Below are 22,774 nucleotides of genomic sequence, written 5' to 3'. Positions count from 1 at the left end.
AACTCACTGTTATAGGTGGGGAAATTGAGGCCAGGAGAGGGGTTCAGCTTTGCTGGGATCATAATATTTTGGACAGATCAGTGTGTGGGCAAATTTAGGGAAGCCTCCTGGGTCCTTTTCTCCAATTCGCCAGACCAAACATCTCTCAATAACTCATTTTCTTAAAGTGTATTTTGAGAGAGCAAGTATGTATGAGCGGGGGAGGGGCAGAGAGAGAGAGAACACCCCAGTGCGGGGCTCAATCCCATGGAGCTTGAGATCATGACCAGAGCCAAAACCAAGAGCCACTCAGCTAAACTGAGCCACCCAGGTGCCCCTCAGTAATATAAACTCATTATTTATAGATGATGTTAGAATAAAATGCCACTCCCCCAGCCTTTTCTGGTTTTGGCCTTTCTTTTTTGATATATATATTTTTTATTTTTGAGACACAGACAGAACGTGAGTGGGGGAGGGGCACAGAGAGGGGGAGACACAGAATCTGAAGTAGATTCCAGGCTCTGAGCTGTCAGCACAGAGCCCGGCGTGGGCTCAGACCCACAAACTGTGAGATTTTGACCTGAGCCGAAGTCAGACGCCTCACCAACTGAGCCACCCAGGCGTCCCTTGTTGGCCTTTCTGATGGCCTCTGTCCACCTCCCTCCTCCCTGTGTGTTTTGGCCATAACTTGTATTCAAATCCTTGTATTCCATCCCTTACTATTTGTGTGACTTAGGGCAAGTTACTTAACCTCTCTGTACATTTCCTCACCTATGACACTGGGCTAACAGAACCACCTCTGAAGGCTGTAGGAGAATCCAGAGAATTCTTGAAAAGCACACAGGAGTGCCTGCACGAAGCCAGTCTGTAGCACAGGGGTACCTCTCTAGGTCTGGCCCTGTCCACACCCTCTTCCCTGTTTCAGAAGGGCCCAGAGTCTATCGCCCGGCACTAGGGAGAGCAGAGGTACCCTGTGCCCAATCTGGCCTTTGGCTTCCCTGGCCCAGCCACACTAACACATCTCCAGAGATGGGGGGCTCACTCCCTCATGCATAGCTGATGGGAAGAAGCTCTTCATCTGCCCCCACAGAGCTGTGGACCCCTAGTGAGGCCTGGCCGTGCCCTCTGGGCCCATCCTGCCCTGGATGCCCAGTGAAGACTCAGGACATCAGTGAGATCCCACCCAGGATAAAGTGGCTCCATGCAGCAGACCCACCACTTACGTGCCTCGGCGGCTTCCTCCTGCAGATAGGATAAAATCCAGTCCAGACCCAAGCCCTCACCATTGGGCCCTGCACCCTCCAACCTGGTCTCCCCACTCTGCTTTTGGGCCTCCTTTCTCTTCCTTGACCCACCAAGCTCATTCCCACCTCAGAGCCTTCGCACTTGCGCCCCCTGCCTGGGACACTGTGCTTCCCGGTCTCCACAGGGTTGGCTCCTGTCTTGAAGGTCTCCGCACAAATACCTCTTCAGAAAAGTCCTTCCCTGACCCCGGAGCTAAAGCTCTCACCCTCCACTGTGTCCCCATGACTGTTTTGTTTTGTTTTGTTTTTTCATTCTGAAATAATTCTTTACAATGTACTCCCTTGTTCATTGTCTGTTTTCCACTAGAATTATAAGCCCCATGCAGACAGGACCTCCTCCGTCTTGTTCATGTTGTTTTTCCAGGGGTGAAAACAATGCATAGTCCAAGCAGACTTTTTTTTTTTTTTAATTTTTTTTTTTAACGTTTATTTATTTTTGAGACAGAGAAAGATAGAGCGTGAACGGGGGAGGGTCAGAGAGAGAGGGAGACACAGAATCCGAAACAGGCTCCAGGCTCTGAGCTGTCAGCACAGAGCCCGACACGGGGCTCGAACTCATGGACCGTGAGATCATGACCTGAGCTGAAGTCGGACACCCAACCGACTGAGCCACCCAGGCGCCCCCCAAGCAGACTTTTTGGATGGATGAATGAATGAATGAAACAGGTTAAGATGTCCTAAGATCCAAACAGAAGCTACTGCCAGCCTATGATCAAAAAAAATAAATAAAAAACAAAAAAAGAAAGAAAAAGGCAGACACTCCAGTCCAGTTGCATTTAAATAACTTTATTTAAAAAATCATCCCAATGGCACCCCACCCCCAGCTCCCACGTCATTGCAATCCCTGGCAGAACGGATTTACGCGTGGGCCCCAAAGAGACCCCAATGGCCTTTGCAATGCAGCCCCTTGGCATGTGCTTCCCGAGAGCTCTAAGAAAACCCCATGTAGAAAAATACTTTACAAGGAATATGCTCTAATCTCAGCCAGAGAAAAATACAGCTTTTGAGGGTGGGAGGGACATGTCACAGGAGCTGTACCCAAAATGCATAGGCAGGCAGGATGCTCACCGGGGACGGGTGTCGGGAAATGTCAAGTCTGGGATCTATGATCCCCATGAGAAGCCAGAAGAAATATTGCATATGAGAAGGCCGGCCACGGCCAGGGGCCACCTGCCGGGCCCGGTTGCATACGTCTGGGGGAAATGGCAGAGGCCTCCAGCCCGAGAAAACAGGGGAGCACTGGACGGGTCAGAACGCATCTTCCTTCACCTGCAGCCAGATGCAGCTTTCCCAAGCTGACAGGCCCTGGGAGTATGTCCTGTCTAGCCCTGTCACTTGACAGAGGCCCAGAGAGGCTGGGCAACTTGCCTAAGTTCACACAGCTGTGGCTGCCAGTGGCCATGTCTCTGCTGTGTCACCCCCCACACCCCCAAGCTGAGGGCTCTTGGCTTTTCCTCAGTGCCCCTGTGATGGGTGGGCAGTGCCCTTTCACCCTGGGGCAGATGTTCACACAGGAATCCAAGATAGCAGAGGCATTGAACAGTCCAGCCGTGGCATGAAGGGCTCTCCAGGGAAGACAGGAAAGGGCAGGCTCTGGGAAACTGGAGGGAGGAGAGGGAAAGCAGGCCCCCAGGGAGAGTGTGGGTGGGGTGCCCAGTGGGCCTGGTTCTGGCCATGACAGGGAGGCCCGTACCTGCTCAGAGACTGTCCACCCCTTGATTGTCCAGAGAGGGCCAGACCAGACCCGGAGGGGGTCACGGAGCAACCAAGCAGCAACCCAGGGTGAAAAGAACAGGCCTCTCGACTCCCCATCTTGTCCCTTGAGTGGAAGAGTGTTTCTGGGGGGCCTCCCTTGGAGGGAAGCATGGAGGATGCAGATGGGAATGGGTGCCCCGTTTTCCTGAGACCCCCATTAAGAGCAAAGCAAATCCCCAGACCTGACTGAATCCTCCCTGCCCGCCTCCATCCCTGGGGCCCCAGCCCAGACCACCAGGTGAAGGCCGCCCGTGCCCTTCTCAAAATCAAAAGGGTTTCTGGGTCTGTGGAAAATGAGGACAATGATTTTAAGGGATGCTGGTGCTTCCAGATTTCAAGTGGGAATAAATTTCCTTGAATGACCACCTTGGACACTGTCGCCTTTGGGCATGAGAGAAGACGGCCCATCTCTCTCCTGCCTGCCTCTCTATCTCTGTGCCTCCCTCTCCCTGTCTCTCCTCCTTCACTAATTTAGATATTGAAGAGGAGCTGTGTCATCTAACATGGCATACTTCCATGGTTTTCCCATCTCCACTGAAATGGCAGATGAATGGAAACCCCTGGGTCGTCTGTTCCAAATGACTCCCTCCCGCAGTGTGGGACCTGGCCTGAGAGGGGTGTATTCATATGGATCTGTGCCTGTGCACCCTACAAAAGCAGCAGGAGGGGCTGAGAGCCCAAAGCCACAGTGAGCTTGCCCAAAGGGCCCAGCACTGTGGTCTCAAATCACAGAGGCTTCAGACCAGAGATGCCGAAGTAAGAAAACCACTCGCTTTCAGAGTCTGCGGGCTGACGCTTCCTGGGCTTCAGCCATCCCAGCTCAGAGTCTCTCCAGTGGGGATGCCAGTGAGACCCAAACACCAGAATGCTGGAGAAGAGAAGGGGCTAGGCTCCCACCCTGAGTGGCATCTTTCTTGGTGGGAGGCGGTCCAGAAAACAAGAAACACCCTAAATGCTCTCCCCCTGTTGGGAAACTACCTGAGCATGTGTGGACCCACTGCCCGGATGCTTCATACCTCAGTCCATGACTGCACTGGGGGTATCCAGCTCCCACTTGCTCACCTCTTGGGATGGGGAGCTCACTCCTCCCTGGCAGCTCCATAGCTCTGCTGGGAGAAAGCACTCCCTACACGGAGCTGGGCTCCCCAGCCCCTCTTCTCCCAGCTGAGCAGCCTGTCTCAGCCCCTACTGAGTGGGGCTCCTCCGGGCATCTTGGAGCCCCAACGTGGAGAAAGACCTGGACGTCACTCCAGCTGGCACAGGGACATCACTGCCTGGGACTCCAGGCACCACAGAACCGGAGAATAGACACAGAGTCCGGTCCCCGGCTCAGAGCCTGCCAGACAGACAGATGGATAAGTGAGCGGCCACTTCTCCAGCCCAGCTACAGGTCTGGGGGTCAGGGTCTACTCGGGCAGCCCCTGGGGTGTCCAGACCGCACGCTGACTTCAGAGCATCCGGGGGCTGCTGGGGCCTGGTGCTCGCGGGGCTCGGCTGCTCTGCGCCAGAGGGTTGCGGCTGATGACCAGTGCCAGGACATCGCCTGCCTCGGCCAGGAGTGGCACCGCCAGGCAGCAGTCGAAGTCCCGCGTGCGAACGTGGTTGACCTGCACAGTATACAGCCAAGGGGACAGAACGGCATTAGCTGAGCCTGGTCTAAAGTAGGTGGGAATCGTGGGACTTCCTGAAGCGTGGGCCCTGCCCCAGCCCAGGTACAGGGTAAATCTAGAACACTCCTAGAGAGGAAGTCCTCCTTCATTTAGTCCTCTTTCAATCTTTCTGGTTAGGTTTTATCAGAGAAACCCCAAAGGGGGTGCCAGTACCTCCTTCCCACTCCACGAACACCCACCTCTCTCCCTTTTTTTTTTTTAACATAAAAGAGCAGACCACACACCCAGCTTCCTGCCTAGAATTTTGTGACATTGCTTTGTTTCTGTTTTATTTTTATTTTAGATTGATCTTTTATGTCAAGCAAAGGGGTGCTGGGTTTTCATTCCTAATTGACACGAAAAGCTTCCTTTCAAAATAAATTTCAGTTGAACTGAAAGGAAACATATTTAGTAAATGTAGCACTGATACAGCAGAAATCACATCATGGGAACAAAGGTAGCTGGGGCCTGGGAAAGGCGGTGCAGGGTGGCTGGGCCAGGCCTGTCCCAGAGCTTTCGATCTGCTCACCCACATTTCCCAGGCTCCCTTGCAGTTAGCAAGGTCACATCACTAGTTCCGGAAGGCCAATAGGCTGTGAAGGGGAGGAGCAGGTGTTCTGGGTGAAGGCAGGAAAAAACCCATGTGTGATGTTCCAGTCGCTTTTCCTAAGTCACGTCATCTAAGGTATTTACAAGAGGGTACAGCCCCCATCAGCCTGGGTGGATTAAGCCTATGCCAGCCCACTGTGGACAGGTATACGTTCATGTACATTAAGCTACTGAGATTCGGGGTTGTTACTGCAACACAACTGAACCTAACCTGACTAGAGGCCTGGTCCTGTCATTCCCTTTGCTCTATGAGAAAGCTGGGGCTCAGAGAGGGGAGGCGACCTGCCTGAGGCCTTTCAGCCAGGGTAGAAACAGGGTTCTTTCTCCACCATGAGGCAAGAAAAGGCCACGCTATCCATGGTGCCCCCGGCCCAGCATTACCTGAAGGACCCTGTCGAAGGGCCGGAGGCCCCCACGTTGGGCTGGCCCATCAGGGCGCACAGTGTGGACATAGACGCCCTTCTCCAGGAGGCCATCAGAGACGCTAAAACCGAAGTCATTCCGCAAAGGGTCCTTGTGCAGTGTCACCTGGGAGCGGAAGGAGGAGGAGGTCCCTGGAGCTTTGACCTTTGTCCCCCGCCCCCCACAGCAGCCCTTGGTGCGGGACACACACTTAGCCTGCCGCCTAGCTGTGCTCCCCACACTTCACTGCGTTTGTCCCACAGCGCCCCCTTGCGTTCTGCATGGCAGCACATCCTCCAGTTAGCACCAGTCACAAAGGGGAAGTTAGATATAGGGCACCTTCTCAGTTCTTTTTCAATCCTCTCCCTTCCACCCAGAAGAAAGTCTCCGTGGGGTACCAACGGGTTTTCACCCTTCTAACACTTGCTCCCCTCCCAATTTACCAAGAGGCTCTGAGCCTTCTGAGGACTACCAGCTGAGAGGTTTCTTCTCTGTTTTTCTATATAGTAACCTACAGATGGCAAGGGAGGCTGGCTTCTCCTTTAAGGAAGTGATATATATAGATACACACATACAACTACATATACATGTATTCTATATAAATGCCTTTAGATCTTACACACACACTAACTTAAGTGGGAAAACAGTGAGTCTACTTAAAGAAATGTATTAATAGCAGCCTGGTGTGTATCATTGGGGGTGGGGGTGTGTATCACCCAAATGATGAGAATTTTGGAAAACTCAGTCTAATACCAAATCGTGTTTGGTGGTGGAGAATGAAGCCCAGAGAGGGGTGCAGCCCCTCGGGAGCCCCTGGTGAGTCCTCGCGGCCCCGGGACACCCATCCAGGCTTCCCGTGCCCAGCCCCGGTGCCCACCTTGTGCATCTCTAAGGGTGTCGGCACAAGCAGCTCCTGTGTCTCTTCAGGGGACGCTCGTACCTCCTGGCTCCTCCGCCAGGGCCGGTGGCCAGGCCTGCCCTCAAGGGCCACGCTCTGCACCGTGCCCGTCATGATGGATGCCTGAGGACACACAGAGCTTCATTCAGATGCTTGTTGGCTCGCCATCTGCAGTCAGCATCTATGGACACCTGCTATGTGCCAGCCTTCAAGGTCACAACAGTGAACAGCATAGTCATGGTCCCTGGCCTCCTGTGGCTCTCAGTCTGAGGGTGTGCAGGGGTGAGGTGGGGGAGGTCCTCGATCACACCAGCAATTAGCATACTAATTGTTGGCACTGAATGGCACTTACTCTGTGCCGAGCTCAAGTCTAAGGACTATTCCCACAAAATTCATTTTGCTCTCTACAATCCTATGAAACAAGCAAATACCATTCTACCATTCCTTTGGTCCATTTTATAGGTGAGGAAACAGAGGCTAAGAGAAATTAAGATCTGAACTCGGAGTCTGGCTTCAAAATCAAAGGCTTTAACCACTCTGCTACCCTGCTATTGGTAAAAATAAGTAAGATAAAATCACTCACAAAACCTAAAAGAGTTTACCGCCTCAAGATTCTCACTGAAAGATCTTAAAGGATGAACTGAGACGGGAAACATGGAATGCGAGAAACAATGGTGAGCAAAGAAATTACCAGTAACAGTAAATGAGTATTGACTAAAATCCCACAAAACTAATTTTGAGCAATTTTATAAACAAGTGGGGAGAGGAGTTGGTATGGTAGGGAAATGGAAGCATTCTGTAGGGCCTGTCTCATTCGGGAGGAGGACAAAGGCACTGATTAGACTTTGTTAAAAAAAAAAAAAAGAAAAAAAATAAGGAAAGTGAAGATGGTAAAAAAATTCAAGGCAAAGTCCACCGGGCCTGGTCTTTTCGAAAAGTCAGCAACATGGTCTATCCATGGGACGGAATATTATGTGGCCATAAAAAGCATGAAGTATTGATACGTTCTACAACATTAAGCTAAATGAAAAAAGGCCACATAGCGCATGACTACATTTGTAAGAACAGGCAAATCAGACAGCGGTTGAGAGATGTGGGACTCCTTTTTGGGATGTTAGAAATGTTCTGGTCATGTATGCACAACATTGTGAATACACTATAAAAGCCCTTGAATTACTAGTGATTATCCTTAATTCATTCTTTTTACTTTTAATATTTAATTTACATTTGAACGGTTTGTAAATTTTTTTAAAAAAATTTTTAATGTTTCTTTCTTTTTGAGAGAAAGAGAGAGAGAGTGTGAGCAGGGGAGGGGCAGAGAAAGGAAGACACAGAATCCGAAACAGGCTCCAGGCTCTGAGCTGTGAGCACAGAGCCCGACGCAGGCGCAAACTCACAAACCACCAGATTATGACCTGAGCTGAAGTTGGACGCTTAACCAGCTGAGCCACCCAGGGGCTCCATAACATTATGTAAATCTTATGTTATGTGAATTTTATCTTGATAAACAAAAATTTTATGTCAGCATCGTTAAAAAGGCACTGGACTAAAATTAAGAGAGACTGAAAAGGCATAAAAACCAAGTGCCAAGCATGGATTAGGGACTAGTTTAGCCAGACCAGACCTAAAGGGAAATTTGGGGTCAACTGTGAAAACCTATGACCTTGCTATTAGAAGAGATGAAAATATATTAGAAGATTATTTCCATATATGGAAAAACAGAGTAGCTGACTGAAAAAGCATATAAAAGAGCATGTACATCATGGTTTTGTTATCCTAAAAATGCATACACACTCACTTAAGCAGTAACAGTGGTAATCTATGTGTGATGAGGCTGTTTTGTTCTTATGTTTTACTCTGCTTATTTCATTTTTTATTTTACTTTGTTTATCTAATTTTGCACCATCCACATGTGTGGCTTCTGTAATAATAAAAAAAATTAAATGTAAAAATTCAATATTAAAAGTAAAACAGGGGGATGCCTGGGTGGCTCAGTCGGTTAAGTGTCTGACTTTGGCTCAGGTCATGATCTCATGGTTCGTGGGTTCACGTCCTGTGTCGGGCTCTGTGCTGACAGCTCAGCGCCTGGAGCCTGCTTCAGATTTTGTGCCTCCTTCTCTCTCTGCCCCTCCCCACTCACGCTCTGTCTCTCTCTCTCTCAAAAATCAATAAACGTTAAAAAAAATTAAAAATAAATAAAAAGTAAAACAGGGGCACCTAGGTGGCTCAGTAGGTTGAGCATCCGACTCTTGATCTGGTCATGATCCCAGGGTCATGGGATCAAGTCCCTCATCAGGATCTATGCTGAGCATGGAACCTGCTTAAGAGTCTCTCTCTCTCTCTCTCTCTCTCTGTCTCTCTGTCTCTCTCTCTCTCCCCCCTTCCTCTGCCCATCTCCCCTATTGACACTTTCTCTCTAAAATAAAAAAAAAGGTAAAACGAATTAAGGATAATCACTAAAAGAATAAAAATTATAAAAAATATCCTTTTTCATGATGGAAAGAGTGCAGGAATAGGAGATTTATCAATACAAGAAAAGTTAAGATAGTAGATCAGAAGTATTGAGAAAGTAGGATACATAGAAAGTATAAATTCTTTGCTAGAAATAACTTTATATTAGTAATCACAAAAAGAATAAATGAACTAAACTTGCCTTAAAAGAAGACCCTTGGCTTGGGGGGACAATCAGCTATATATAGCATACAACAGATACACTTAAAATGAGAAATGTACAACTTAGTAACACAGTAAGTTTGAAAATAAAGAAATTGGAAAAAAGACAGGAAACATTACTAAAATAAAGCTGGTGGAGCCATATTATTATGGGAAAAATGGAATTTAAAGTGGAAAGCAGATAGGGATAGAGATACTGATTAATAACAAAAAGAAAAATTCACCAAGAAGTTATAGTCATCATGCGCTTAATGACAGACAAATTTTGACATAGACAAAAATTGACAGAATGTCAAGAATTTGCCAAATCTCTACTCACAATGGGATTTTATCATACTATTAACAACAACAAAAAACCACACAAAGATAAATAAAGCATATAACATTTCATCAGGATGCAGATTTGAACAAGTTTATGAACAATCTTGATCTGCAGAGAACCCTACACCCAAAAAAGGGAATTCACATTGTTTTGCAGGCATACACGAAACATTTACTAGAACTGTACTAGAAAGAAACCTCTCCACTTCTGTATATGTTAAGGGTCTAACTAAAATTGTACTAGACATTTTTTAAATATTTGGAACTGAATGATCAATTAAAGCACTACAAATCAAAACTTGTGGGATGCAGCCAAAGCAGTACTTATGGGTAAAATCATAGCTTAAGATGCACCACAGTAGAAAACAAGGGAAACTGAAAATTAAGGACCTAAGAAACCAGGAAAAGTATCATTACTGAAACACAAAGAAGTTAAACACAGAAATGAGTAAGATAGGAAACAATGAAACACAAGACAGAATTAGCAAAGCCAAAAACTAGTTCTCTCTGAGGAGCATAGTAAATAGCAAGGCTGGTGGAGAAAAAAAAAAGGCCCTAGTCAACAATATTAGGGGCAAAAGCACAGGTAAAGCAGAGGTTTACATTATCGCTCTCAGAGCATGAAGGAGCTTCTGAAATGACCCAGCTGGATCTTTCCTAGACCTTCTGCGCAGCCTGTTCTGTTGTGGGCAATGTTGACCTCACACAAAGCTGTAGTCACTTCTCAGCCCCCTGACCCCGATCCCCTGTGCTGTCACTGATGTTGACATCCACATGCTTCCACAGGGCATGCCCAAAACCATGTCCACATACTGCACATGCACACACAGACACCAAAACTGTCCCTGTGCATATCCAACTGTGCACACTCAGACACACCTGCTCTGAAATGCCCACACGCATGCTCCCAATGCACACATGATACCAGACAGGTTCACATGTGCATACGCCTCGAACCGCCACACCACAGTGTTCTCAGTCACACTTGTGTATGTGTCCGCACATGTGTGCAGACACCTTTACATGGCAGGTGCTGGGTGAGTGCATGACACACATGACACGCAGGCAGGATCCCATCAACACGCTTGTCTCCTATGGCATGCCTGTCAGTGTGTCCATGCACAGGTGCCCCCAGGAAGGTCTGCGGGGTGGGTTGGCCCTACCTCCAGTTCCCTCAGCAGCTCTGACTGACCACACGACTCCAGGTCTTCGAGGGCTTCCCCGAACATGCGCCAGAAGCCCTCCTCACGGGCAGGGCCAGGGGCTGGGCTGTAACGTAGGAACCAGAGAGCGTCAACTCCTGGTGGACAGATGGGCGGGCAGGCGGGCTGGGGCCTGAGGAGTCTTCGGGGCCCCAGGGCCCGGCGTTGGGCTCAAGGGGCCAGAGGGTGGGCGGGCGGGCGGGCAGGCAGGCGGGCGTCCTCGGTGGCAGTGCTGGGGCCCCGGGGCAGTGGTTGGTGACACGGAATGGGGGGAAGACGCAGTTAGGGGCGACCAGGACTGTCGGTGGCCAGTTAGAACAGGGGCAGATGAGACGGGGTGGAGAGCGGTGACACAGGACGCCTGGGAAGAGAGACAGACGGACGGACAGACAGATAGACAGAGAGGAGATCCATGGTGTAGCCCCAGAGGACGGCCCCTGGCCCCACCCAGACACATGGCATCATAGCACAGTGACAGGGACAGAGCTGGAGCCAGCAAGGACACAGATGGATGGAGATGGCGTGTCTGTGCTGGGGAAGGGTCCAGGCCACCCCACAGCTTCCGTCACAGGGTGTAGGAGCCCATCATCACTCTAAAATTGAGGCGCGATAGAATAATACCAAGTCACACTTGCACGCTTCATAGTTCACAAAGCCACTTGCCGCCTACAAAGTCCTGGCCGCTTATAAAGTATGATTTGCAAAGCACTTTCTTATAAAGGCCCTCCAGCTTTTATCTCCTAGGGAGACTCAGGGAGGCTGATGCATGATAGTTGCCTCCTGCCCTTCCCATTTTAAAGATGAGAAGACTGAGGCTGAAGGACATTCTCTCCATTCAAATCATTTCTACAAATGTTTTGAGCCAGGGCTCCATCCACAGGGTTCGCAGCTACGGAGGTAAAGAAGGTGTCGCCCCTGTTCTTAAGGAGCTGGCGGTTCCTTCACAAAGTGTGCAGGAGTGCCTCCTGGGTGCCAGGCACTTAGCAGAAGGGACCACAGCCAGGGAACGCATCAGGTGGACACAAGGCAGCCAGTGCCATGAGGAGGCTCACATGCCTTCTGCCTGAAAAAGTCAGGGAAGCTTCCCGGAGGCAGGACCTGGGTTTTGAAGGCACAGTAGGCCTTCGTCAGGAGAGAGTAGGCAGAAGGAAGTGCCTGATTGAAAGCCCAGATGCGGGAGGGATGGCTAGGGCTCAGTGAGGAACAGCCACAGGGCCTGTTCTCCGCAGGGGCCTCCTCCAGGGGTGACAACGTGCCCTTCAAAGCCAACACTACAAAACCCATCGCGTCCACAGCTCAGGGCTGGCACCTGTGACCCGAAGGCCCTTGTAGGGGGGCCATCAAGGAATCTGGGCTAAGTCAGGAGGGTTGGGTTCAAGTTCTGAGTCTGTTGCCTTTCTTCTGAGAACGCGAGATTAGCAGACTTCGGAAAGGCAAACACCTTCCACACATTTGCCACGGCAGCACCCTCTGCCCAGCACAGCCTCATTGCCATCTCAGCCAGACCGAGGCAGCTCTGACGGACGTTTCCTCCTCTCTCCTGGGAAGAGACCCTCCTCGGGAGCCAGACAAGACTCCTCCGCTGCCCCCCTATGGTGGCACAGGGACCCTCACCCATCCTAGCCAGGAGACCGTGACTGCCTCCTCCCTCATGGCGTTGCCACCACAGACCTAGTTGGTGGCTCCCAGTCCTCCTCCTCCTCCTCCTCCTCCTCCTCCTCCTCGGGGAAGCTCTCGTCTGTGGGGGCTGGGGTGTAGCTTGTCCTCCGGGGCTCCGTGGGTGGGGGGCTGCTTCTCAGCCGGCTGGGCCGCCACTCCTGGGGGGTCACACTCCGAGCCGCCGCCTGTGGAGTGTAGGAGCCTGGCAGGTGGAGAGGGGGGTGTCTGAGAGGGTACAGCTCACCCTCCTTTCTGCCCCTTTTCCAGCTGTGCTGGGTGACCCTGGATAGGTCTTTCCCCCATCTGGACCTGCATGACTACTCAGAGTCCCCTGAGGGCCCGGCCGCCACCCAGAACCCTCTGAATCACCCAGCAGAAGAGTTAATGCCCAGGGCTCCAGGACCCTGTCCCGCCTCCATCAAGCTTCGCCCAGCTGCCCCTGCACGGGAAGGAGTTTCACTATTTTGACCATTCCTCTCTGCCTGCCTTTGGGAGCTCTGAGGACCCTGCCCCGGGAGTAAGCTAAGAGATACTGATCAAGTACTTGAGATGGGGAAGCTGAGACCCCAGGGAAAGCAGATATACAGACAGTGAGGACAGGGGCTGGGAGCCACCTGAGGGCACTTAGAAGCCTCGCTCCACTAGTTCTCTGAGCTTAGCCTTGGGGAGCCCCTGTGGCTCTGTGTTGCAGAGGCCAGAAGGCCAGCTGCTGCAGTCAAATGCCCCCAACCCCCAAAGCTACCTATGGGTCTCAACACGCATGGGCAGGGGAGCTCGTGTCCTAAGAGGGTGGCCTGGAGGTGTCCACTTTTAAGGCTGGATCTTGCGGGATGAGGTGGGAAGGGGTTTTTTGCCCAGGACTCCACGGATGCAATAAACATTGATTGGGCACCTGCTGTGTGCAGGGCACTGGGCTGGGAATGACAAAGACAGAAGTATGGCCAGCTTGGTCCCTAACCTCAGGGTGGGGAACTCTGAATAGCCAGCTGAGGTGCTATGGATGCTAATCAAAAGATGTGTGAAGGCCTGGGGTCCATGCTCTGAGCAGTGAGGGGCCCTGGGAATGGCTGACGTGGCCCAGGCGGGTCTGCCTCCAGGAAGCGTCCCTGAAGGAGCTGGGAGAGGAGGAGGAAGGATTAAGCAGAGGGAGCAGCCCCTACAAAGGCCTGGCAGCTGGGGCAGCCCAGAGAGAGCATGTTGCTTATAGGCGATGAAGTGTTACCTGGGCCCCCAAACCCCCCCTCTGTGGCCGAGCTGTCCCAGGACTCCACGGCGCTGTCCACGCTGGGCACGGCAGGGGAGAACCGGGCTGCCAGCAAGCCTCCTTTGAGCGCCTCTGGAGTGTCCTCATCTGCATCGCTGGCCTCGCTGAGGCTGCCCGACTTGCGGTGTGGGAGGGGGCCTGGGATGGAAAGGGGGTGTCACTGCCACTGACCTCTGACCTCAGAGACAGAGATGCTCAGTGAGCCTCAGTTTCCCCACTTCAGTCTGGTTTGGGAACTCACAGGCACTAAGCACTCCCCCCGAGCCTGCTGCTGGGCCCCCTGATATGAGGGAGGTGGTGCACCAATGGGCAAACCCATTTCACAGACAGGAAAACGGAGGCTGAGTTCTCTGAGCTGGGCCTCGGGGAGCCCCTGTGGCGTTGTGTGTGCACAACATGCCCAAGGTCACAGGGTGAGCAACAGTGGGGCACGGGTCAGAAGGAAGACCCTGAAGGCTCCTTCCACGGCGGGCGGTGGCCTCGCTTGCCAAGGTACAGGGTACAAATCGGGGGAAACTGAGGAAAGGACAGGTACGGCCCGAAGGCATAACGAGCAGCTGTGAGAGGCAGGAGGCAATGAAGACAGTGGGTGGTTCAGGCCCAGACTCTGCCCCATACAAGCTGTGACCCGAGTCTAGTCTCCTCAGCTGTCCCAGGTGCCTTCCCACCTCTGTGGGGTTTGGTGGGGATTCCACGAGGCTGGGCACAGAAGGGTTCCCACAAGGGCTGAGGGCCCCCAGGTGGTGGGGTGAGGCTCACGGTCTAGCTGCTTCTTGATCTTCAGTGTGACAGTCTCACCAGCCACCTGCAGGAGGTGGATGGCCTCACTCAGAGGCCGGCCCTTGAGGCTGACGCTGTTGATGGCCAGGATGCGATCCCCAACGTGGATAGCGCCAGTCCTGGGGAGGGGGCACAGGACAGAGAACGAGACACAGTCGAGGCTTCAGAGTGGGGGTCTGCCCTCAGGGAACTCAGGAACCCCAAGGCACAAGCCCGACGGACCTCAATCAAACCCAGCTGCAACAGAAGGCAAGTGTGATCTCTGGTGGTATGAACGGAGGTACAAAGTCTAGAATTTGGGAGGGGAGGGATCCTGCCTGACTGTAGGGGCAGGTTCTGGAAGCAGGGTCAAGCATGAGTTCTGAGCACGGTCTGAATCGCGCAGAGCAGCTGTCAACTACTACGCGATCTGGAGCCCGTAAATGAGAGTGATAAACTTATTTTACCTAATTCTAACTGAAAGATGGATGGATGGAAGGGATTCATGCTTCTCTCCAGGGACAGCCTTTCCCTTTCCCTGGGCCTCAGCTTCCTCACCTAGAGAATGAGCACAGGGTGCCCAGGCGACCTCAAAGGGGATGCAAGGGGCTGGCAAGGCCAGGCAGCAGCATTGATCCGGTCCAGTGGGTTTCTGCCTGGATACCATTAGAATTACCTGAGGAGATTTTCTAAACATGCACACGTCTGGCCCCCACGCCCGGCCAATTAAATGGTATCCCTGGGAATCGGGCTGGGGAAGGGGATCCTGAGGAACAGCCAGCACTGAGAGCAGGGAGAGCAGCTGCAGGTGGGCACCGCCCACCAAGCTCCCCAGGAGTCCAGGGGACTGAGTAAGTCAGGGCGGTGGCAGGCTGAGTGAGGGAGGGAGGTCTGTCCAGTTCGGCAGCCGCCTGTGGCTACTGGGCCCCATAGCATGGCTGCCACAAACTGAGACGCCTTGACTTAGGCAAACTACGCACCAGATTCTGAAGACACAATTAAAAAAACAGTGTGAACTATCTCACTAATCATTTGTATATTGATTACGTGTTGAAATAAATACATACATAAGATTCATTTCATTTCTCTTTATTTTTCTAATATGGCTACCGGGAAGTTGATAATTAAATGTGTGGCTCGCATCACACTGCAGCTAGACAGCACTAAGCTAGATCAGCCCGGTGAGGGCACGGGGGACTGTCTGTTGTGCTCCCAGCGTCCAGAATGAGCCGCCACATAGTAGGTACCCAGTAAACGTGGGAGTAGATGAACATACTTGAGGTGGGAACCATCCACACTGGCCCCTGGAGTGGGCCAGCAGGGGGCGCTCCGGGAGCAAGGACACCAACAGGGAGCCACGGACCACACTCCTCAGGCCCCTCCGTCCCACTGCAGCACCCCGTCACCACGTGGCCCTTCCTGCTTTGTGTCCTCCCCCAGGGGCCCAGCCTGCCCCCTCCAGGCCTGACCAGTCTCTCCCTTTACAGCCAGTTCCTCTCAGTGTCTGGAGAAAGCTGCATCTCGCCCAGACTGGGACCACCTCCCTGTGACCCCCATGGGGCCCTGTTCTACCTCTGGGCCCCAGATTCACCTGCTCCTCCCAGTCTGGCCAGCCTGGGGCACCCTCTTTCTCACACCTTCCCCAAAGGAGAGGACAGCAGGGGGGCCCATAATGCCTGCAGAAAAGCCCCATGCTGTGCCAGGATTGAAGGCACACAGCAGGTGCTCCAAAAAGGCTCACAATGCTGACTTTCCAGAAATCTCCAGGAATCTCCACATTGGGAGAGAGAGGAGAGTTGGCATACATTTATCTGGCACTTACTGAAGCTGGAGAGGTCAGCCAGGGAGGGGCTGGTCTACCTCTGTGGAACTGAGGCTCAGTGAGGGAAGGGACAGTCCTGATGTCACCCAGAATGTCAACGTTGGAACCAAGGTCAGAATCCACTTCAGCTGTTCTCAAAGTACAACCCCTGCCCCATGAGAGTCTCTGGGCCCACCCCATGCATCCCCCCCCAGAACCCTGGCTCACCTCTCAGCCAGACCACGCTTGGTGAGGCCCGAGATGACAATGGGGTCAAAAGGCTCCTCTGTGCCCGAAATGGTGATACCCAGGGGACCCCCGTAACGTTTCAGTTCCACTGTGTAGCTAATGGCACCTGTGGTCTCCTGTTCATCTGCAAAGGTGGCACCTATCAGGGTGGGGTGCAGTGGGGCAGGATCCAGGAGATGGACACCCCCAGCCCCCAACACCTTGGTGTCCTTACTCCCACTCGCACTCACTCATTTGTTAATTCACCCACTCACTCCTGCCATGACTTTGGATGGCACAACCCGGGGACCCTGATGCCATCTTCTGCCTCCAGAAATGTTTTCTGGCACCCAAATACCATGAACCCAGCACTCTAAAATATAGATTTCATGCATGACACAAAATAACGATAATGAGAAGAAGAAACCAGATTTCAAGCTTTCTTTAAAAAAGAAAACTTAGAAGAAGTTTTGCCCACAAGACAGCATCCTTCCCAGAGTAGGAGTTGCCTCTCTGAACAAGGGATTGGCTCTCCAGGGACCACAAGCCTCACCCCTCCTTACTGCCTCCCTAACCTGTATACATTTTTCTTACCTTCTGTCCAGTTCACTCACTTCTGTCACCTGTCTGGCCTCAGAGATGTCACAGCTTTTACTCCTTCACTCACACACTGCCCTTGCAGGGTGCAGTCATTGAGGCATCCCTGCCCCGCCCACTCATCTGCTCGCTGCTGCCCCCTGGAGGTCCCCTCTGCTAGGCTTTGTGCTGGGCGCAGAGGATCCAGGCAGCCCCAGGGATGGTGAGACATCTGTGCTGGGGCTCCTCCCTGCATCTGTTCACTCAAGGAACCTGCACCAGCAGCCTGCCTCCCTCCCTCCTTGGCCAGAGGGAACCTCAAATTGCAAGCTGGGGACCCATCATCCGGGGGTGGACCGAGAGGCGGCCGGGCCAGGCAGGGGCCATACCGGAGTTGTCCTCGTCCTTCCGGATCTTCAGCTTCACCAGGTCCTCGCACTGCCGCAGGATTTGCACAGCGTCCTCCATGGGGCAGTTGTCCAGGCGGATATTGTCGATGGCCAGAAGCTTGTCTCCTGGCTCAAGGGTGCCGGTCCTGCATGAGCAGGGGTCGGGGACAGAAAGAGGCTGGCACACGCTACTCCCCCTGGATTACTCCCCCTGCCCTGTGCCCAGGGCCAGCCCTACCTGTGTGCCACGCTGCCCTTCTTGATGTCAGAGATGATGAGGGGCTCTCCTCGCTTCCTGCTGGTCGCTGGGGGGGGGGGAGGGGGGAGAAGCATGAATCTGACCTTTGACCACCTCAGCCTCAGGGAGTTTGGAGGGGTCAGGAGTTAGAGCATGTCCTGCTCTCACTGCTTCCTGTCTGGGTGACCGTGAGCAAATCAGCCCCCTTTCTGCCTCAGTTTCCCCTCTGTAAAATGGGGGGGGGGGATGCCACAGAACTCATGGAGATGTCATGAGATCAAACTAGACAAAGCAAAACCTAACATGGATCCCGGCACATAACAGGTGCTCAATCCACATCAGCGCTTTTCCCTTCTGCTCAGCCCATCCCCCAGCAAACTGCGAACTCCTTCAGGGGCTGTGTCAGGGACTCCCTCCCACCTGGCACAGGGCCAGGACCCAGGAACTGGGTGACCCTTCCACAATTGAGTTTTCCCTTCTCCCATCTGCAGGGAGTGCTAGCTGAATGGCCCACAGGGGGCTCCCTCTCTGGAAACTGCCTCTGACCAAGAGAACAGCCTCACCCAAGGTTATGCAACTCCTGGGTACAGCCTGGTCCAACAGAGGTGCAAAGGCCTGGCTCCCAGCCTCATTCAGGACAACTTCCAAAGCCTTCCTGGCCCTCGGGCTCTCCGTGGGATTGGCTGAGCCACCTGCTGTGGTCGCATCACAACCCAGCTCCTCCAACTGCCCAGCCCCACATCCTTCACCTCGCACAGGTGGTGATTCCAAGAGCCCTTCTCAGCAAACCCCCGGAACATAACTCTGTCTAAGAAGCTCTTTCTGGGGAAACGTGACCTAAGACAATGGGTGTTGCATGAATAGCTAAGTTTTCTTGCGGAAAGAATCCATCTGGGCGAATGGGTTTTCCCATTAGTGACCAGATGGTAGGAGCCTCTTCTAGCCCATGTGGCATCTTTGCAGATGAGACAAGGGCACCTCTTCCAACTGATGTAATAAAATTGTAAGTCTACCTCAAATGGGCATCCTTGTGTCATGTACAACTTGTGCAACTGTATCTGGCAGCCCTACCCAGAGGTTCCTGGGCTGGAAGCAGCTTCTCCCCTCCCAGAGTGCTTAAACTTCCACCTCCATTGACTGTGGAGTCTGGGGAAGGAAGGAGCTGCAGTCACCCTCTGTCAAGCCCAGGGTGGGGACTGAGGATCATTTCACACAAGGACTGCAATCCTGGTCTTCTGTTCTCTGGGGTTCCCTGAATCTCCCTGGGGAACGAGGTCCAAGCATCTGTTGCCTGACCTGGGGTCAGCCTACCAGTGTGTGTGCTGCCCTGGCCAGAGTGGACACCTGCCAGGAGGTCACCTCAGCAGGGCAGTGGGGGTGGCAATGCTACAGCCAGCCGGGGGGTGTCTCCACCCCTTATCCCAACGTCTTTCCCTTCAGGATCCCCAGGGCACAGTTGAATCTCGACTATGTATGTGCAAGGGAGAGGGAGAGGGAACAAAACAAAGATCCCCACCCTCCTGGGGCTACCAGTCCGGCGGGGGACACAGATAATCAACAACATTTTAAAGCACAGCTGGCCTTTGAACTATGTGGGGGTTAGGGGTGCTGTCTCCCCATGCAGTTGAGTATTAACTTTTGACTCCCCCAAAACTTAACTACTAATAGCCTACGGTTGAATGGACACCTTACAAATAACACAATTGATTAACATGTACTTTGTATGTTATATGTATCACATACTGTGTTCTTAAAATAAAGTATGCTAGAAAAAAGAAAATGTTAAGAAAATCTTAAGGAAGAGAAAATACATTTACAGGACTTACTGTATTTACCGGAAAAAATCCACGTTTAAGTGGACCTGCACAGTTCAAACCCATGTTGTTCAAGGGCCAACTGTACATAGTTTGTCAACTGATAAAGCATGCTGTGGAGAAAAAGAAAGAATGGAAGGGGCCATGTGGAGGGTAGGGCAAGTGTAAATCGGGGTGGTAGAAAAGGACTTCCAAAGGTGCCATTTGAGCAAATGGTGGGGAAGAGGGCAGAGGGAACAGCCAGTGCAAAGGCCCTGAGGCTGGAAGGAACAGTATGTTCAAGGATCAACCAGGAGGCCAGCAGTGGCTGGTGGCGCATGATGGAGGGATGGCAGGAGATGAAGTCAGAGATCACTAGGACCAGATCACAAAGGCCTCATCAGCCGTGAGGACTTCAGCTTTTACTCAGAGTAGGATGAAGCCATGGGAGGGTTCTGAAGGTCCCTATGCTTGTACATTCTACTCTTCTGTTTTCATCCTCCCACTACTGGGAATGTGAAGGTAAAAAACAACAACAACAAAAAAAACAAATAAAAAACCAATCTGGCCCACATGTTTGGTGCCTTACAAGCCACTTAATCCCACTGGGAGAGCCAGATGGCCAGGAAACTCCCATTGTGCAGAACGGGAAACTGATGCTCCCAGCGGCTAGGGTGTCGCCCAAGGACACAGAGCTGAGCGTTGCAGGCAGAGGGAACCCAAGCCAGCCCTCCCACCACCTGGAGCACCCCCCTCTTCTAGGCTGGAGGTGTGTGCTTCCCCCCAGCAGGAGGCTCACTCGGCGTGGGGACTGGATGGCGGGGAGAGACTCACAGCCAATGGTGATGCCCAGCTCCACTCCACGCCTCTTGGGCAGCTTCACGTGGAACGTACCGCTGCTCGGGATGACGGACTCTGCAGGCAAACACACGTGGACTCATGTGAGCCCTGAGGGAGAAGACTCAGGGAGTCCCAGTAGGCCAGCTGGGAGAGACTGCAAAAAGTCACCATCCCAACCCCATCCTGCGTCTTCCACCTGACAGATGAGAGAACTGAGGCATGGTGAGCTGGCATTTGCCCAAGACAACCCATCTGGTCAGAGCAGATTTGGGGCTGGCGCCCAGGCCCCATGACGGCCAGCCAACCCAGTTCAGACCCAGTAACAATCTACCAAACACCTACTACGTGCCGGGCCTTAGCTGGGTGTTTCCACGATTTATCTCATCTAACCCAACAATATCCATTGTAGTAGGACTCTATTCACCAGTTCAAGTTGGGGAAGCTGAGGATGGGTGGTGGGAGGGAGTATCCAAAGTCACAGAATGTCGAAATCACAAGACCAGAACGTCTAACTGAGCTTTTGTGTGGGGTTCTTTGCCTAAGCCCTGCAGAGGGGCAGGGAATGTTTTCAGCCCCCCTCTGCCCTCCCTTGGTCCTGTTTCGGCACAAAACTCCCTCATCAACGCTCCCACTGGTGTGCAGAATTCCTGTCTCCCCGGCCAGTGCCTTCCTGGTGCTGGTGCTCAGGCACACGCTGCAAATGCTCAGGCAGAAGGGTCGCTGCACGGGGGGGTCGGGTGGGGGTGGAGGAGCACGTGCACCGGGCGAGAGCACAGGACAGGAGGGAGCACAGGGTCCCCAAGGGCGAAGGGGGAGGTAGGGACACTCACTCACCTGCCACATCAAACTCGACCTCCAGTGCGACCCTGTGGGCCAGTGCTGCGTCCCGCAGCAGCTGGTTAGCTTCCTCCATCGTCCCGTCCTCAGTGGCAATACCATTGATGGACAGGACCCGGTCTCCCACCTGCAGCAGCCCACACCTGAATCCCGGGCAGCCCCGCGGAGAGAAGAAGTTCCGTTACCAGCATGGCTATCCCCGGGGGACAGGAATGCCATGCAGGGGCAGGCTCGGGGTATGACTCCCAGCTCGGCCCTATACCAGCTGTACATCCTCAGGCCATTCAGCACGTGACTCTGGCTAAGGGAGTGAACTTGCTGGGCCTCGGCTTCTCTGTCTGCCCAAGGGGGGTGATGCGTGCCTTAGGAGATATGTATATAGAGGACTCTGGCTTCAGGCAGACAGGGGTTCCAGTCCTGGGGCACTCACAAGCTGCGTGACCCTGGGCAATGCATCAGCTTCTCTGCACCTCAGTTTCCTCATCTGTAAAGTGGGGCTGATGACGGAGTTGATGGGATGGCGGAACGAGATACACTTGTGAAGCCAGGCTTAGCATGTGACTCAGTTTCCCTGGCTGTCTGTGAGCCCTGAGTTGGAGAGTGGCAGGCCCAGCGGGACAGGGGAAGTTGGCTCACCTCTCTGCTGGGCTGTCGGGCTCGATGAAGCGCACGAGTGGAGGGGAAGAAAGGGTCTCGGTGGCAAAGATGCCACCCTGGAGCTGGAGGCCGAAGCCGCTGAGGGGGTCTCCGCAAAGTATGACCTCCGTGGTCTCCGTGTGCACGATCTGTCCCCCTGGCCCCACAGTGCTGGAGGCCAGTGACACTGCAGGACAGGTGGGCATGGCTGTCAGGTGGGCAGTCCCAGAGAGCCCTTTGGGCCAGAACCAACCCATGCCTAGGCTCAAGAACCTGGAGTCAGACGGGCAAGTGAGGGGCCCAGGGAGTCACAGCCTGTTCTGGGCAGTGCTCTCCTCATCTGCACAGTGGGGGATTCCCACCCAGCAGGGCCGTGACAAGGATTAAGGGAGACAGCTCCTGGGACTGCCATGTTGTAAAACAGAGGATTGTGATGTGTGATGTGATGTTGTAAAATCCTCTGTAAAACAGAGGATTGTGATGTTACGTTGGGTTAGTGTTGTTCTAACGCTAGTATAATACCATAATACGTAGTATGCTATTTTTGGTAACAGCTTTATTGAGATACAATTCACCTAACATAGCATTCACCAATTTAAAGTGTACAACTTAGTGTGTTATAGTATATTAACAACGTAGTACAACCATCAGCACAATCAAATGTAGAATCCTTTCATCATCTCAGAAAGAAACCCCATTCCTTTTAGCTAGTGTTCCAGATCCTTCCATCTCTCCTGGCCCTAAGCAACCTCTAATCTATTTTCTTCTCTATGGGTTTGCCTATTCTGGACATTCCCTGTAAATGCAATCCTATAATATGTGGTCTTTTGTGTCTGGCTTCTGTCACTAAGCGTAATATTTTCAAGGTTCTCCTTTATAAGGCTAAATAACATCCCACAGTATGAATATGCCACATTTTCTTTAACCATTCATATCTCTCTCTCTCTCTCTCTCTCTGAGAG

At 52.6% G+C, this 22,774-nt stretch overlaps 1 protein-coding gene across 4 annotated transcripts in view; it reads right to left on the bottom strand.

Moving 5' to 3' along the window:
- Positions 1–2,053: 2,053 nt before the first annotated feature.
- Positions 2,054–22,774, bottom strand: part of GRIP2 (glutamate receptor interacting protein 2) — a 95,236-nt gene continuing 74,515 nt past the window's right edge. For 3 of the 4 annotated variants that reach the window (XM_019433639.2, XM_019433640.2, XM_019433641.2), the window contains exons 12-24: positions 21,813–21,999; positions 21,174–21,319; positions 20,334–20,414; positions 17,707–17,773; positions 17,469–17,614; positions 16,504–16,648; positions 14,475–14,614; positions 13,674–13,853; positions 12,464–12,653; positions 10,754–10,859; positions 6,576–6,719; positions 5,678–5,824; positions 2,054–4,645 (exon numbers count right to left, since the gene is read on the bottom strand). In XM_019433639.2, coding sequence (XP_019289184.2) covers positions 4,487–4,645; positions 5,678–5,824; positions 6,576–6,719; positions 10,754–10,859; positions 12,464–12,653; positions 13,674–13,853; positions 14,475–14,614; positions 16,504–16,648; positions 17,469–17,614; positions 17,707–17,773; positions 20,334–20,414; positions 21,174–21,319; positions 21,813–21,999 — 1,838 coding nt within the window. In that variant the 3' untranslated portion in view covers positions 2,054–4,486. Of the gene's footprint in view, positions 4,646–5,677; positions 5,825–6,575; positions 6,720–10,753; positions 11,154–12,463; positions 12,654–13,673; positions 13,854–14,474; positions 14,615–16,503; positions 16,649–17,468; positions 17,615–17,706; positions 17,774–20,333; positions 20,415–21,173; positions 21,320–21,812; positions 22,000–22,774 lie in introns of those variants that run through there. The other variant, XM_053897195.1, reaches the window with a different exon arrangement.

The sequence above is a fragment of the Panthera pardus genome, unplaced genomic scaffold, assembly GCF_024362965.1.
Source record: "Panthera pardus isolate Hobbes unplaced genomic scaffold, ASM2436296v1 HiC_scaffold_8, whole genome shotgun sequence".
Classification (NCBI taxonomy): Eukaryota; Metazoa; Chordata; class Mammalia; order Carnivora; family Felidae; genus Panthera; species Panthera pardus.
Note: the sequence above shows the minus strand (reverse complement) of the source record. Positions and strands in the feature narration are given on the sequence as shown.